The sequence below is a fragment of the Dendropsophus ebraccatus genome, chromosome 7 (assembly GCF_027789765.1).
Source record: "Dendropsophus ebraccatus isolate aDenEbr1 chromosome 7, aDenEbr1.pat, whole genome shotgun sequence".
Classification (NCBI taxonomy): Eukaryota; Metazoa; Chordata; class Amphibia; order Anura; family Hylidae; genus Dendropsophus; species Dendropsophus ebraccatus.
In genome coordinates, this window is record NC_091460.1 from 143,849,968 (window position 1) to 143,867,103 (window position 17,136).

Genomic DNA, 17,136 nt, shown 5'->3' on the forward strand with positions numbered 1-17,136 from the left:
CACTGTCTTATTTATTTACACATACACATGAATGTATGACAACCACGCTGTATACAGTATCAGTATATATGTCACGTAAATCGGTCTAGATGGTGCAAGAGTAATGCGATCTAGTGTCTGACATGTTTCCCCAAAAATAAGGCAGTGTCTTATATTAATCTTTGCTTCCAAAGATGTGCTAGGTCTTATTTTCAGGGAATGTCTTATTTTTCTATGAAGAAATAGTGGGGATGAGGCTGAGCCTAAAAGGAGTAACAATGGAGGTGAGAGGAGGAACATGATGCATACAATGAACTTTCATATCATACTTGTACAATGATACATATTCAACAAGAGAGATTTAATATCGAAACGTGATCATGAACATAAATATTCCTGAATCTTACTAGGTCTTCCCATAGCAGCAGAAAAGAAAACAAGAAAATCCAACGTTACTGAAAACAGTATAAAACACCTTGTACAGTAACCTCTAGAAATGCGAGAGGCTGCGGTCATAAATAAACAACGTAACTGACTAATGTAAGACATTGAACTGGTGGTAAGCGGACTGCAACGTTCTCCAAACCCAAACACTGCATTGACTCCCAATGGCTGGAGAAGCTGGATGCTGCCATAGGGTTGCCAGGAAAACATGAATACATCCATAGGCTATGGTCACATTCTGTACAAACAACGGCCGCTGTTTGACATATTCCTGCGGTTGATATTACCATATCGGCCGCAGGAACATCATTTTATTTTAATTGGAATGCGCGCACATTTGGGTGTACCTGCAATCCAACTAACCATTGCAGTCCATGCAATGTGCGGCTGTCAGAACGGCCATACGTTGTGTGAACGGAGGGGGAACGATGGCCGTTGTCGATCCTTTGCAGTTGGTAATGCAGGAACAACGTCCGTCGTTCCCTACGGCTGCACAAATAATTGACTTGTCAATCATTTGCGATTGGTAATGCAGGATCAAGTCAATTATTTGTAGGGCTGTAGGGAACAAAGGTTGTTGTTTCAATGCAGTGCATTATTTTAAAGCAAGAACAGCCGTTGTTTTAATCACCAACAATGGCCGTTCTTGTCTTAAAAAATACACTGTGAGAACATGGCCATAGGCTGTCTCCATATTTTTCTGGCATCCCTAACGTTGCATCCAACTTCTCCAGACACCTGCATGCGGAGGACGCTGCCGAACCCAAACCGTTCAGTAAGTCGGCTCAACACTACGTCTAACAAGTGAGAATCAGTAGTGCATTTTGTTTTAGCACCATGAGCACTAACAGAGAATGCTTCTTCATGTTGTATTGTACACTAAATATCTGGGTCCAATTGTTTCATCTTAGACGGTATATCCTACATAAAAAGATAGGAAAGTCCTTTGTTAGGATGAGTAAGAAGGAAGCAAACTGATCTATTGTGCTCTGAGGCTCCTGATCTATTGTGCTCTGAGGCTCCTGATCTATTGTGCTCTGAGGCTCCTGATCTATTGTGCTCTGAGGCTCCTGATCTATTGTGCTCTGAGGCTGCAGATTTCTGCTGATCTCCATCTCTCAGCATCGTCGGCTCCAGCAATCAGCTGATTATTTGCATTCCGCATCTATATCGGGGGCTGTACAGTAATATGATTAAAGAATCCCAGAATTCAGGGAAGGACACAATAAATTATTGGCGTTTAGTTAAAGAGGATGTACTCCCAGGTACATGCCCTTGAATTTAACACACCAATAGATCGGCGCCATCATGGGGAAGCCGATGCCGCGGTCCGGTTCGAAAAACAGACCACGGCACTGGCTTCCCCATGACGGCGCCAATCTTTCGGTGTGTTAAATTCAAGAGGATGTACCTGGTGGTACATCCTCTTTAAATACTTGTGCTGACTGGAGCTGAGACCCCTGAGGAAATCAGCTACTAAAGAAAGCAGTCAGCAACACAGTAAGAAGCTGAATCTTACAGATAGAGAGCTACCTGATAGACTCCCTACTCTGGTTGACAAAATAAAAGAGTTGCTTAAAGTGTAACCATCATTTAAAATATATATACTTTTTTCTTCTTTTTTTTTTTGCAGGAATCAATAGCGATTTTAAGAAACTCTGTAATAGGTTTTATTAGGCAAAAAAGACTCTTTATACTGTTTTCCTACCTCCCCCCTCACTTTTTATCTGTGCATTATCAGGCAAAGCCGTCTTCATTACAGAGGAGCAAAGTGAATACGGGTTCTGTTGTGTCCATTATACCTATGGAGAGGGGGTGGGCCAAGGGGGATGAGAGAGCAGGAAGAGCAGAGAAGCAGCTGTACAGTTTGGAGACTGTCTGGGCACATAAAACGCTGGATTCACAGGTCAGAAAGGTCAGTGAGAGAAGATTGCAGGATGTTTTGTTTTGCAGGGCTGCCTTTTCTCCTCTCCATGCTCACTCACCCCCTCAGCCCCCCCCCATAGAGCATAATGGACACAGAACTCCAGCTTCTTCTGAAGTGTGTGTGTGTGTGGGGGGGTAGGAAAACAGCTATTTGAATATAGAAGGAAACTCTTTTGCTTAATAAAACCTATCCCAGAGTTTCTTAAATCGCTTGTACTAGTAATGGCAGATAACACTAGATACTGTTAAGTCAATTTACAAATCAGGCTGAATTTCTTCCTATAAAGAACCAGCGGATGACGGCAGGTGAGACGCTCTGCTGTCACTATCTGACGCATCGGAAATGTTTTACTATCATGAGAAGTCCGTTCAGAGATCTGCGTAAAGAAGGTAGATATATCAAAAGGACATAATAGTAGCAAAAATGCATAGGCACAAAACATGAGAGGTATCTTGTCTCCACATCGGACCGTCTATACTTCGGAGCTATCACTGCTACTATGTCCAGTGGTGACAGTTTCTCGGCTATCGCAGTGACTATTGGGCTCAGTCTTTTTACCTGAATGTGATTGTTCTCTACGTTTTATAAGCACAACGGCGATAACTGTAGTGCAAATCAGGAGCAACAAAGCCGTCACCCCTCCGATGGCTGGCATCAACGTGCCCTGCGGGTCCTCGCCAGTAATTTCTAAGGCAGGTTTGTCATACACTCCACCTCCTGGTAATGCCTCCTTGCCGCTGACTCTTTTAGAGTGTCTTAGAGTAATGTGCTGGATGTTCGTCCCTCGGTTCTTATCTGCGCCGATGTCTTGAGTGAGCGCCAGGTCTTCCTTATTTGCTCTTCTGCTTCTCTTCAAAAGCAGCTGATCATTCCCGATGGCCGCGCCACTCACGGTGTGGTGGTACTCGATACTACGCTTTCCGATGCCTCTGTTGGCGTTTTCTCTGGAGCGGACTGTGTAGATAGCATGGATGAACCATTCGCGGCCAGCAGCCACCTAAACCGAACGGGTTGGAGATGATGAATTTGTTTCATTGTTTAACTTTTTACATAAGAATAATGATATGTATGTATATATGTATGATATGTATATGTACACAGAGCGCTGATCGTTTAAAAATTTGCTATAACGATCGAAAATTAGCCATTATGTGTCCAGTTTATAACGATAAAACGACGAACAAAAAAATCATTCATTTTTGTCTTTCAACATGATGAAAAATTATCGCTGGTAGCCCGCCGATTATTCGCATATCTGTTTGTGTAATAAGTCGTTCGCCGATAAAACATGTTATGCGGAATGACCTGAGGAATAATTAGCGACCATATAACAACGTAAAAACGATCGTTCATAACAGTAACCAGTGAATGTAATAACCTCAGAATGGTTGGCTAAAAAAATCACTAGTTTTCAGTAACGATTGATTGTTATAGCGAATCTTTAAACGATAATCGATATGACCAGGGTAGTGAGAATACCTACCTGTGTCTCCTCCAATTTGCTAGGCCTCACACCAAGCTTTAGCCTGGACAGAGTCTATATCATTGTGTTTTCATTTACATTTATTTACATTTCACACAGCGTCCTAATTTATTTAAAAAAAATTTGGTTTGTACTATAATAAGACCTGGTTTACCTGAAAAAGAGCATCTGATGAGAGACTAAACCCGTCGGAGCCTGGCTGTTTCACTAGAGGCAGAGCGTCAGGGCTATCGGCAGCCAGTTTAGCATCAAATGGAACATTTCCAAAGAGCTTCTCTTGGGTTTCTGGCTGAGCCTTGTCCTATTGTGGAAGTAAAATAAAACAGATTTTTAAAGTGTATTTTTGCAGAAATTAAAAGTACAAGTGATTTTACGAAACTCTGTAATAGGTTTTATTAGGCAAAAAAGACTCATCCAAAAAGGCTGTTTTCCTACCTCCCCCCCCCCCCCACTTGTTATCTGTACATTATCAGGCAAAGTCGTCTTCATTACAGAGAAGCAAAGTGAAGACATTATAACCTATGGGGGGGGGGGGCTGAGGGGAATGAGTAAGCAGCAAAAGCAGCTGTGCAGTTTGGAGACTGTCTGGGCACATAAAACATTGGATTCACAGGTCAGAAAGGTTGGTGCTTATCTGGGAGCTTGGTGAGAGAAGATTGCAGGATGTAGTGTTTTTCAGGGCTGCCTTTTCTCCTCTCTGTGCTCACTTATCCCCCTCGGCCCCTCCCCTCTCCATAGAGCATAATGGACACAGAAATCCTGCTTCTTCTGAAGTGAGGGGGAGGTAGGAAAACAGCTTTTTGACTACAGAAGGAAACTCTTTTGCTTAATAAAACCTATTACAAATCGCTTGCTCTATTGATTTCTGAAAAGTGATATTTACATGACAGTTATGCTTTAAAATACTTTTGTATTCTATGTGTGATATCTAATACAGCTACAACTTTAAGTGTTGCAGTGGAGATTTCTTATATGCTACAAAAAATCCTGTTGCAGATAGTAGATTAGTTTCTATGTTTCTAGACACAATGGTGGAAAGTCCTCGGTAGTTACCATTACTAGCGTATATGTCATCTCTTCACTATATTAAGCATAATAATAACATAATAACATGTAATTTGACTCTGTGCAGATGAGAATCCTGCAGTCACCTCCGTAGACCAGTAACCCGATAGATATCAAACAACATACCAGTATCTTAAAGTTATAAAGTAAAGTAGGAGAATCGGCCAGGCATCCGTACTCCTTGTTGTCAGGATTGTATTTCGGCACATAGCCGTCAGCTCCGGTACATAAAAATACTTTCTCGATGTTACAGATGAACGAGTCTCCGAGATTTTGAACAGGATCCACCATGACGCGTCCGTAAATCGTGGCCCCTTTAATTATAGAAGAATCCAAGATTGTTATTAGCAGGTGTAATGTGTAAGCGTGTGAGCAAATAAGGGCCCTATTACACAGAACGATTATCGTGCAAATTATCGTTATCTCATTCGAATGTAAACGATAATCACTTTGTGTAAATGCAGGTAACAATCAAACGACCAACGAGAAATTGCTCATTATCCTTTCGTGCTGACACCAAAATCACTGCTAATCGTTCGCTGTAATTCCGCATTTGTTCACTAATCGTTTAGCGTGATTCCACATCGTTCCGTCACTTGCTGGGATCAGATGGAGTAACCGATCACAGTAACGACCATAACTAACGACTATCGTTCTGTGTAATACGGTGAACCATGCAATCCATTCTTCCATCCGTTTTTGCAAAAAACAGATTGAAAAGACAGATGCATGTGTGTGCCTCCGTTTTGATCCGTTTTTTCCTTGAATTCCATTATAAAAAAAAGTACACAACGTACACAAAAATTTATTTGACCTTATTGTGTCCGTTAAAAAAAAAACTGATCCATTTTTTTTTTTTCAAAAAAATGGAATTCAATGGAAAAGCGGATCAAAACGGATGCAAAAAACAGATGGAAAAAACTGATTGCAAAAACGTAGTGTGAACCCAGCCTTACTTGTAAAGGTCCTGAGCTGGTTTCCATGTAAAGCCCCTTCCCACTTAACCCACCGCTGCCTGGCTAATACATTACCTGGCCATGCTCCTGCTTGCTTCTCAGGCTCCCGGCTCCTTGGGGGCGGGGGCAGTGCACTGATTGGCTGAGTGAGACGTCAGGGAGCCGGGAGCCTGAGAAGCAGGTGGGAGCGTGGACAGGTAACATATTCCCCTGGCAGCAGTGGGGTAAGTGGGAAAGGGCTTTATATACCCACAGCGGAATGTAAAATCTACTGCGAGTACAGAAAGTTATAGAAAATGACAGGACAAAGGATCACAGTGGACCTTCATACAGATACAGTCATAAAATAAAAAATTCTTAGTAAAAACTAAACACCATCACATGCCGCCTGTTACCAATGGTGCATTCTGCATTACACACAGTATACCGCCTGGTACAGTCTTCTCACCTTCAGAATATGCAACATCTGTTCCTTCACCGAATCCCATGGATCCATCCGATAACCACAAATCCTTCTTAGACAGCAAAAACATTTGTGTATTGAGGCTGAACTCTGCTGACACCGGATCACTGACCTGTAAGACCCAGAGAAGTCGCGTATAAGTGGGTACCACGTATGAACGTACAGCGACAAATACAATATCTAGAACGGCAGAGCGCTATAATGTATCTTACCTGCTGGAATCTAATATTGATGTCAAATATGATCGGCTCACGGGGATGGCATATAGGAGGCACTGTGTATTCTTGGTTGGGAGATGCGCCACAAGGTATAAGCTTTACAGTGTATGTTCCTGAGTAATCGCGGACCTAGAAAAAATGAAGAGTCCACAGTTTTATAAATACGGAAAAAATATACAATAAAGTAATACAATGATAATATCATAATATGTAGTAAATAGTAAACAGTTAGCCCCCACCCGTTCACCATAGACCATGGGTAATACCAGACTATTTTTGGGAAATCCTCTGCAGTCTTGCAGTTATGTGGCGGCGGTGACATTTGATCACATGTTGTTCCGATACTTACAGCAAAGTCCGAGACAAAGTTCCACTGCTGCACGGGTTGTCGGAAGCTGGGCTCACTGCGAAGAAGGTTCAAGGTAAAGGTGAGCTCCGGGTGTTCAGCAGACATGACCATGGATGTAAGAGAGGTGCCTGAAGAAGAGCAAGGACCATTAGCAAATAGGTAAAATGATATAAACATCAATTGTTAGAGGAGTTGACAAAAAAGAACAAATAGACGTGGTTTAAAGGGGTACTCCACACAAAATGTAACCCTGCTCTATTCCTACCCATAATCTAAGCTGGTTTGTAATACGTTTCTTTTACATGAATTGGGCCCTTTGTCTGCAGCTCATCCTGAAGCCGCTGAAAATCTTCACTTCCTGGTCCACTCTGTCTCGGCTCCTCTGTCCTCCCCCTCCCTTCTGGAACCAAATCACATAATCTGTCTCTTATGTTGCTAGACAAGCTGTAATACCCCATGTGTAACCCCACCCACCACTGACATCACACCAATCAGTGATCACCTGGAAAAGGAGAGGGAAAACAACAAAACAGACTCCAGAGTAGTATAGGGGAAAGGAAACACAGTTGTTTTATCTATCTCTCTCATCTATTTCTAATCTATCTATGTAGTTGCATATGTAGATGCATAGATAGATAGACAGACAGACAGACAGATAGATAGATAACAGATAGATAGATATTTTGTTTACAGTGTAAAGCAGAAGCAGATTGAGCCAGGGATGGGCAGATACTACAAGATAAGGCGGATGCTAGACAGTTGGCGCTGAGGTGTAATGCATGCTGGGAGATGTTGTTTCCTGGCCAGCACCATTGGCTATATAAAGCATTTTAGGATACTGTAAAAAGAGACACCAAGTTTAGCATTAGACCGTACCTGGATGAGACATGACAAACTGCCCCCTGAAGCGAATCTCAGTCTTGAAGTTCACCACTAAGCGTCCTTCATCATTAATACGCATGCTGGTTGGGTAGAGGGATCCTGAAATAAATATGGAGATCTTGTTTTTCATGTCTGAGACATTATATATACAATAATATATGGGCCGCTGCTTATTGTAATGGTGGCCATGAACCTGTCATTATAGTTTTGGTGGGTTCATTGGATAAGAAAAGGGAATCTGTCACTAGATGTAAGATGCCTTAAATGAGGGCAGTATAAGGCTATGTTCACACTACGTAAAACTACGGCCGTAGTTCTCACCGCAGATCCCGGCCGGAGCATACACACATCATATACGCTCCGGCCGGGATCTATGCGGCGCCGCAAAGAAACTGACATGTCAGTTTTCTGCGGCCGGAATTTAGTGAATTGTGGCCGCAGAAAGACCTGTCAGTGCACACAGTGAAGCGAGCGGCTCTGTGCTATGGGAAGCTCTGATGCGGGCGCACGCTGATGCGCCCGCATCAGAGCTCCGCGGCCGGAAAGATCACCCGGCCGGCACGGAACGGCCGGGTGTTCACGACGTGTGAACTTAGCCTAAACTAGTGATAGAAATGCTGAACAGATCAGTGTATTACTGACATCATTCTGTTCAGCCATTCTTCCAATATGCAGGAGAATAGGATTATGCCACACCCCTCCCCCCGCCCCCCAGCTGCTGATTGACAGGTGACTACCTATACACAGCATGGATAGATAACTGCCAATCAGCAGCTGTGGGCGGAGTTTGCTGCTTCTCATGAATATCCAGGACTACTAGGCTCATACACATAATGGAGAGGACTACTTATTGTCCATGTTATTCAGGAGGAGATCTCTGGATCAGCTGCACAGAACAATGTAAGTGATCCATCATTATGTTCAGCTTCTCTGTCACTAGTTTATGCCACCCTGAGATAGGACGCCATATACCTACTGACCGAGTCTCTTTAAAATTTCTAGGGGTCAAATGATGAAACATTTTTGGGAAATAATTTTTTTTTTATTAAAGTATTGTATTGCACGCAAAAGTTATACAAATAACCAATATACACTCATTACGGGAAATGCTTATAAAGTGCTTTTTTCCCCACACTTACTACTGCATGAAGGCTTCACTTCCTGGATAACATGGTGGTGTCACTTTCTGGATAACATGGTGATGTCACTTCCTGGATAACATGGTGATGTCACTTCCTGGATAACATGGTGATGTCACTCCCTGGATAACATGGTGATGTCACTTCCTGGATAACATGGTGATGTCACTTCCTGGATAACATGGTGATGTCACTTCCTGGATAACATGGTGATGTCACTCCCTGGATAACATGGTGATGTCACTTCCTGGATAACATGGTGATGTCACTTCCTGGATAACATGGTAATGTCACTTCCTGGATAACATGGTGATGTCACTTCCTGGATAACATGGTAATGTCACGCCCTGACTCCCAGAGCTGTGCGGGCTGTGGCTGCTGGAGAGGATGATGGCAGGGGGATGCTCAGTGTCCCTCCAGTGCCCTGTGTCCCTCAGTGTCCCCCTGCCATCATCCTCTTCAGGAGCCACAGCCTGCACAGCTCTGGGAGTCGGGGGCGTGACATTACCATGTTATCCAGGAAGTGACATCACCATGTTACCCAGGAAGTGACATCACCATGTTATCCAGGGAGTGACATCACCATGTTATCCAGGAAGTGACATCACCATGTTATCCAGGAAGTGACATCACCATGTTAGCCAGGAAGTGACATCACCCTGTTAGCCAGGAAGTGACATCACCCTGTTAGCCAGGAAGTGAGATCACCCTGTTATCCAGGAAGTGAGATCACCCTGTTAGCCAGGAAGTGAGATCACCCTGTTATCCAGGAAGTGAGATCACCCTGTTAACCAGGAAGTGACATCACCATGTTATCCAGGAAGTGAAGTACAGGGGAAAAAGCACTTTATGTGCATTTCCAATAATAAGTGTATATTGGGTATTTGTATAACTTCTGGGGGGCAATACAATACTTTCATAAAAATTTTCGCCAGACTTCTCCTTTAAAAGTTGTCCCGTAGCTATAGGATAGGGGATAACCAGATGCATGTGCATATATACATCTACCTAATCTTACCTTGTAGTTCTGACTCTGGTGGACTGCCTATTCCTTCATTCCACAGGATGGCTGTATCATAGACAAAGGTCAGCCTCAACTCAGACTGCAGGTCAAAGTGCTGCCAACCACCAACAGCTACCGGGGAATGGAACACGTACGAGACATAGAGAGGCACCCGCAAAGTGACGTATGACTGAACCAAGTTCAACACCTGTAAATAAACCCATAAAGTATAAATATTCACCCAATATGTAGGACTGTTACAGACAACTGTAGGCGATGTTCCCACAACGATTTCTCCTCTCAGTTTTTGAAAAGAAAAAAATTACGTCTGTCATCTCACTGTTTGGCCGCCGGTCAGTGCAGTGACGGCCGTTAGTCCATTATTTTAGGTCAGGTGGACTGATCCATTGAATTTAATAGTAAAATCGGTAAAAATAACGTCCGGTGTTTGCAAAAAACGTCCGAAATAAATTCTCATGATCATTATTTCACATCCGCGCAGACAACGTCTGTCATTTTATACACTGTGCACATTGGACGTCCGTTATCCCATTGACTTTAATGCATTGCACAGAAGTCAATTAAATCGTGGCAAAAACGGACGTCTTTTCTCTTTATCTGGCGTTGTTTGACCATAGCCTTACAGAGCAACCTTCTGTACAGTCTATACAATAAAGAAGAAGATCGTCCCTTTCATAAAATTGTCTGCAGGCAACGTACCGATAAAGTCACAAACAGATAATAAAAATACCTTATATATTCAAATTAAATTTTTAAAAAATTGCCTAATTTTACCGGCTATTCCACAGTTTTGTTGGGGGTTCCAGTGATGAGATACCCACCAATCAGATACATATCACTTATTCTTGCTCTATATACCTATATACTCACCTGGCCATCAGTCCCTATGGTGCCGCCACAGTCGGTCAGGAGCTCGGACATATCATAGTAACTGTTGAATTCCCAGAGACAAGCTTCCAGGTTGAGGTTACGATAGAAGCGCAAGGACTTTGCTGACCTCAGAGCGGGGCTGTACTGGTACGGAGAGGTCTCCCCTATCAGTTCATCATTTTTGGTATTCTCCGTAATAAATCCGTACTTGGTGGGAACTTCGTTGTAGTCTAGAAGGTTGGAGCACTTATGGTTGCCAACGCGGGTGCCGTCAGGACTAAGCGTCAGTTCAAAGTTGGACATGTGTCTAGTTGACACAACCGGAAGCATACCTGTGATAACCAGAACAAGTAAAGATATGCATGTGAGGTCATATGCTTTTCTTTTAAAGTGTCACTGTCATTTCATTTTTTCCCCAGAAATCAATAGTACAGGCGAATTTAAGAAACTTTGTAATTGGGTTTATTAGCCGAAAAATGCATTTTTATCATGAAAAAACAGTTTGAAGCTCTCCCCTTTGTCTTCATGGTTGTCTATGGAGAGGGGTGGAGGGAGATGAGGCACCAAAACAGGACAACAAAGAGTTAATTTACAGCTACATCACCGGGCTATCTCCTATGAAGTCATCAATGACCTCTCTGACCTCTTAATACCGGCTTTCACACAGCTCCCACTGTGTAATTCTTTGTTCTCTTCTCTCTGCTGGTGACTAATCTCCCTCCTCCCCCCTCCCCTCTCCATAGGTTACACAGGGCTCGACTGATGTAAAAGAGTGGAGATTTCCTGATAATGAGCAGTAAATGAGAGAAAGGAGAGGAGGGGGGGACCTGGGGAAAGGCTTTTTGAATGCAGATAATGGCAGATTTGCCTAATAAACTCAATTTAAAAGTTTCTTTAAATCACCTGGACTATTGATTTCTGCAAAAAAAAAATAATAATTAAACGACAGTGACACTTTAAACTATATTTGATTTGACAGCCCTGGCCTTAAAAGGGTACTCCAGAAAAAAAAATCTTACAAATCAACTGATGATAGAAAGTGCCAGATATTTGTAATTTACTTCTATTAAAAAAATCTCCAGCCTTCCAGCACTTATCAGCTGCTGTACGTCCTGCAGGAAGCGGTGTATTCTTTCCAGTCTGACACAGTGCTCTCTGCTGCCACCTCTGTCCATGTCAGGAACTCTCTAGAGCAGCAGCATATACCCATAGAAAACCTCTCCTGCTCTCCAGACTTGAAAGAATACACCACTTCCTCCTGCAGGACATACAGCAGATGATAAGTACTGACTTGAGTTTTTTTTAATAGAAGTAAATTACAAATATCTGGCACTTTCTGACACCAGTTGATTTGAAATAAAGAGTTTCCCTTTAACGGTCAGTGACTGTAACTATATAGTGATAGCCATGCTGTTAGTTACTCCGGCATAAAGTGACTGTGTAGCAATCATCTAGGTAGAATGTAATTAGAAATTTATTATGAAACATTGAAGTCTTACCATCCATATGTGGCATAGTTACGGTCAGCTTTATCAGGTTAGGATGATCGGGATCCTCTGGGCCGGTGTACCGAATTTTGGCAGAAAACGGCTCAGCACCTACTGTCCCTGGAACGCGGGGCTGGCAAAGACCTTAAAAAGAACAAATATAACAATTTAATACAAAATGTACAAAATATGTACAAAAACTGTATTTTTATTAATTCTAATTTTAGTTAAATTAGTTTAAAGGGGGACTTTTTTTTAAAAAAAAAATTCAAATCAACTGGTTTTAGAAAGTTATATAGATTTGAAATTTACTTCTATTTAAAAATATTCAGTCTTCTAGTACTTATCAGCTGCTGTATGTCCTGCAGGAAGTGGTGTATTCTTTTCAGTCTGACACAGTGCTCTCTGCTGCCACCTCTGTCCATGTCAGGAACTGTCCAGAGCAGGAGAGGTTTTCTATGAGGATTTGCTACTGGACAGTTCCTGACATGGACAGAGGTGGCAGCAGAGAGCACTGTGTTAGACTGGAGAGAATACACTGCTTCCTGCAAGACATACAGCAGCTGATAAGTACTGGAAGACTGAATATTTTTAAATAGAAGTAAATTACAAATCTATATAACTTTCAAGAAACTGTTGATTTGTAAAAAAAAATAAAAAAAAAATCCCCTTTAAACTACTTTTACTTAAATTAAAGTTTGGAAAATCTATACAACTTTCTAAAACCAGTTGATTTGAAAGAAATTTTTTTTTCACCAGGGTACCCCTTTAAAAACATAATAGCTTTATGTTGACATGAATGAAGAATAATAAGGCTTTTTTGGCGGAATATTCTGTAAGGACTGACCTTCCTCCTTGCTGACGATGACTATAGGGCTCATCAGTTCCAGACCAGGATCTCCATTAGCATTGACTGCCCTTGCGGCACACTGAACCCTGGAACCAGCATGGAAGTAGATGGAATCTAAAGTGATTGACTTGGTGCCAGTAAAGAACGTGTTAGAATCGACTTCTCTCATGGGGCTGGTTACCCCATCGCTGCCGCTAGGAGCACTGATCAGCCAGCGATACTGAGTCAGCGTGTCATTGATATTCTCTGCACTGCAGATCGAGCCCGTTTTGTCATATTCAGAATATTTTGGATTGCACGCCTAGGAAACAAGAGATGATTTTTATATTTTATACAGATTAGTGCTCTAAAGTGATAGTTTAAGGAGCATTCTAAATTCAGAATTTTTTAAAGGGAATGTGTCACCTAAGTTTTCTGTTACTGATTAGAGTCAGATACTAAAAATGATTGTTTTATTCCAATCCGTTTCTATTTTCTGACTGTAATTCTTTTTAATTTTACTATTTGTACATTGTTATGGGGCGGCCATATTGCCTGGGCTGTTCTTAACAGCATTTAGTGATGAGCTTGACAGCAAGACTCATGGACATAGACAACAATAGACAGACTCTGTCCCCTGAGATGAATGTGAGATATTATTGAGCATTCTCTGTGACCTGTGAAGAGGTCATTCCACGGGGAGCTGCTATTGTCTCCTCCTTCTACTGGTGTCACATGACGGTGTAAGGCCGCGTTCACACTATGTATTTTATCATTAAACAATGACCGTTGCTGCAGGTTGCAATAATGGCCGTTGTTTAATGATAGCGGCCGATTAAACAGCAGCCTATGGAACCATGGCCGTAGTGTATACAGGTCTATTCATTGAACAGCAGCCATACAAGATGTTCTCACAATGTAAAGTACAGCTCTCGGACGTACTTTACATTGTGCTCTATGGCTGATTGTAGTGCAGGCACACCTGAATATACCCGCGATCCAATTAAACTGAAGTGATGTTCACCCGGCCAATACTGCAGTGAACATCTGAGACATCAGCCGTTGTTTGACACGGTGACGTGCCAAATGACGGCCGATGTTCTCATTGTGTGTGATCATGGCCTAATGCTGTATAGATCACTTTACAGCAGCCTCCTCTTATCACCACAGACACAACAGGAAGTCTCAGCTTAGTTTTAGCTGTACCCGCGGGTTCGATACGGAGATGGGGGGAGGGGGTGGGGGTACAGAAGTCAGACCCCCGTAATCTCTTAATTTTCCCCTATGTGATCAGGGGAAGTTGATTCTGACAACCTGTTTAATTCTAGACATATAATTCTTTGAGACCGAATCCTAGATGACTTACTGTTACACATATCACAGGGTAACCGGTCGGAGGCCGAGGGTTTTCTTTCGCTTTAGAAGTATCATCATACATCAAGAGAGAAACCACTTGGGGAACAGCTGGGAAAGTCACATCAGCAACACTATCCATCTCTTCAATGTACACTATGGCTTTGTTCATCTGAAAGAATAAGGAATGGATCATGTGACTATCTCTTATATATAATAAGTTTGGCGGAGAGTATCCGGTCACCTGGGATTAACACTTGGGTATAAGATTCCAGAAAACAGCTAAACAGACTGAGACACCCAGAATGCTACCTGCCTGTCCCACCTACTGTTCCCATGGGATTGGACTATTAAGCAATCTTTAGGCTATGTTCACACTGCGTATGATTCCGGCCGTAGTTCGTACGCCGCCGTACATGTGCAGCTGAAACTACGGGCATGGGAAAAATAGACATGCGGCCGGATGCGTACGAACCGCGAACATACGCCCGTAGCACAGTTATGCTTCCCTAGCTTGTTTCGAAGCGATCTGAGGCAGGTCATTTACTTGGAAATCTTCGCCCAATAAAACTCACAGAACCTTTTGGATCAAAAAATCAAGTTCAATTTGGCAGAAATAAGTCCTCCGTACGGGACCGCATAGAAATCCACGGCCGTGAGATTCAACAGTTCCGTCCTCAAACAAGGGTCTTGTTCATTTTTCACGGCGCCGTATACGATCCGGCCGTAAGCTCATACGTAGTGTGCACTGTGCGGCCGTATATCATATACTTTCAAGCGAACGCATCAACCTCAAAACTACGTGCGTATATTCACTGTTCGCACTACGGAAGGAAACATACGCAGTGTGAACATAGCCTTAAGGGAATCTGTCAATAGATTTGGGCTACCTTAAAGGAGAAGTCCAGCGAAAATGTTTATTAAAGTATTGCATTGCCCCCCAAAAGTTCTACAAATCCCCAAAATACATTTATTACGGGAAATTCTTATAAAGTGCTTTTTTCTCTGCACTTACTACTACATCAAGGCTTCACTTCCTGAAAAAAATGGGGATGTCACTTCCTGAAAAAAATGGTGATGTCCCTTCCTGCATAAAATGGTGATGTCACGACCTGAGCTGAGGGACATAGGGCACTGAAGGGACACTGAGAATCCCCCTGCCATCATCCTCACCAGCAGCCACAGCCCACACAGCTCGGGTCGTGACATCACCATGTTATCCAGGAAGTGACATCACCATGTTATCCAGGAAGTGACATCACCATGTTATCCAGGAAGTGACATCCCCATGTTATCCAGGAAGTGACATTCCCATGTTATCCAGGAAGTGACATCCCCATGTTATCCAGGAAGTGACATTCCCATGTTATCCAGGAAGTGACATCATCATGTTATCCAGGAAGTGAAGCCTTGATGCAGTAGTAAGTGTGGGGAAAAAAGCACTTAATAAGCATTTCCCGTAATAAGTGTATATTGGGGATTTGTATAACTTTTGGGGGGCAATACAATACTTTAATAAAATATTTTGCTGGAATTTTTCTTTAAATGAGGGCATCATAAACTAGTGACAGTGCACTCATTTACTACTAACATCAGGAAATAGTAACTAAATCCTGATGTTAGTAGTAAATGGTGCTTAGATGCAGATGGTCAGACGTAAACATTTTGGATGTGCGGCCATGTCTGTTTTTTCTCTCCATTGAGTATATTGTAGATTCTTTTTTTTGCCTTGGTCCTGCACTTCTTCCTCACCCAGGTGATTGTAATGAGTAAATATATATATATATATGGTCAGTATCTGACTCGCTGGTGTAGGAATGAACTTTTGCTACAGAAAATCTCCACAATTCCTACCTGAGTTTCGGCCACCATGTTATCATCTGGTTTTAAATGAACCGTGAAAGCTTCGCGCATTTCTCTTTGGCCGTCATATACGATTTCCAACTCAACAAAATGCTCGGTGTCGCCTTCTTTAAACTCGACGTCTGTGGAAAGAAAAATGTATCAGTTACTATCCATAGAAGTTAATGGTAAATAGAATTCTGGAAGGTTCCTGGGATTGTGATGTCCTGAGAAGAAGCGATTAAACCAATGATATAAATAATGATATAAATGATATAAATATATGATATAAATAATGATATAAATGATATAAATATATGATATAAATAATGATATAAATGATATAAATAATAATATAAATGATATAAACCAATGATATAAATAATGATATAAATAATGATATAAATAATGATATAAATGATATAAATAATGATATAAATAATGATATAAATAATGATATAAATGATATAAATATATGATATAAATAATAATATAAATGATATAAACCAATGATATAAATAATGATATAAATGATATAAATAATGATATAAATAGTGATATAAATAAGTAATAAACCGTAACCTCTTACCTTCAGATAACGGGTTGTAGTCTTCCCCTGAGGTCGCTGACCCGTCCTTTGTGTGAACTCTTACAATGGACACTTTGGAGCTGTCACCAACCCGTAATATGGGGATCTTCACGACAGCGATTTCTCCGACTTCCTGAGGTTCCTTAACACTATATTTTACCTCCGAAAATTTAATAATGGGCTCTGCAAAAAAACAAAAACGCATATATAAAACATATATATACTACTCATTGTTTT

The 17,136-nt window shown here is 41.8% G+C and overlaps 1 protein-coding gene across 1 annotated transcript in view; it reads right to left on the minus strand.

Annotated features, from left to right (window-relative positions):
• Positions 1–2,812: 2,812 nt before the first annotated feature.
• FREM3 (FRAS1 related extracellular matrix 3) overlaps positions 2,813–17,136 on the minus strand; it is a 58,613-nt gene continuing 44,289 nt past the window's right edge. Inside the window, exons 11-24 of the mRNA XM_069976863.1 lie at positions 16,900–17,082; positions 16,323–16,453; positions 14,482–14,640; positions 13,134–13,437; positions 12,299–12,430; positions 10,800–11,131; positions 9,924–10,116; positions 7,761–7,865; positions 6,885–7,012; positions 6,530–6,664; positions 6,303–6,429; positions 5,025–5,212; positions 3,988–4,134; positions 2,813–3,347 (exon numbers count right to left, since the gene is read on the minus strand). Of these exons, the coding sequence (XP_069832964.1) occupies positions 2,823–3,347; positions 3,988–4,134; positions 5,025–5,212; positions 6,303–6,429; positions 6,530–6,664; positions 6,885–7,012; positions 7,761–7,865; positions 9,924–10,116; positions 10,800–11,131; positions 12,299–12,430; positions 13,134–13,437; positions 14,482–14,640; positions 16,323–16,453; positions 16,900–17,082 (2,789 nt within the window). The 3' untranslated portion in view covers positions 2,813–2,822. The remainder of the gene's footprint in view (positions 3,348–3,987; positions 4,135–5,024; positions 5,213–6,302; positions 6,430–6,529; positions 6,665–6,884; positions 7,013–7,760; positions 7,866–9,923; positions 10,117–10,799; positions 11,132–12,298; positions 12,431–13,133; positions 13,438–14,481; positions 14,641–16,322; positions 16,454–16,899; positions 17,083–17,136) is intronic.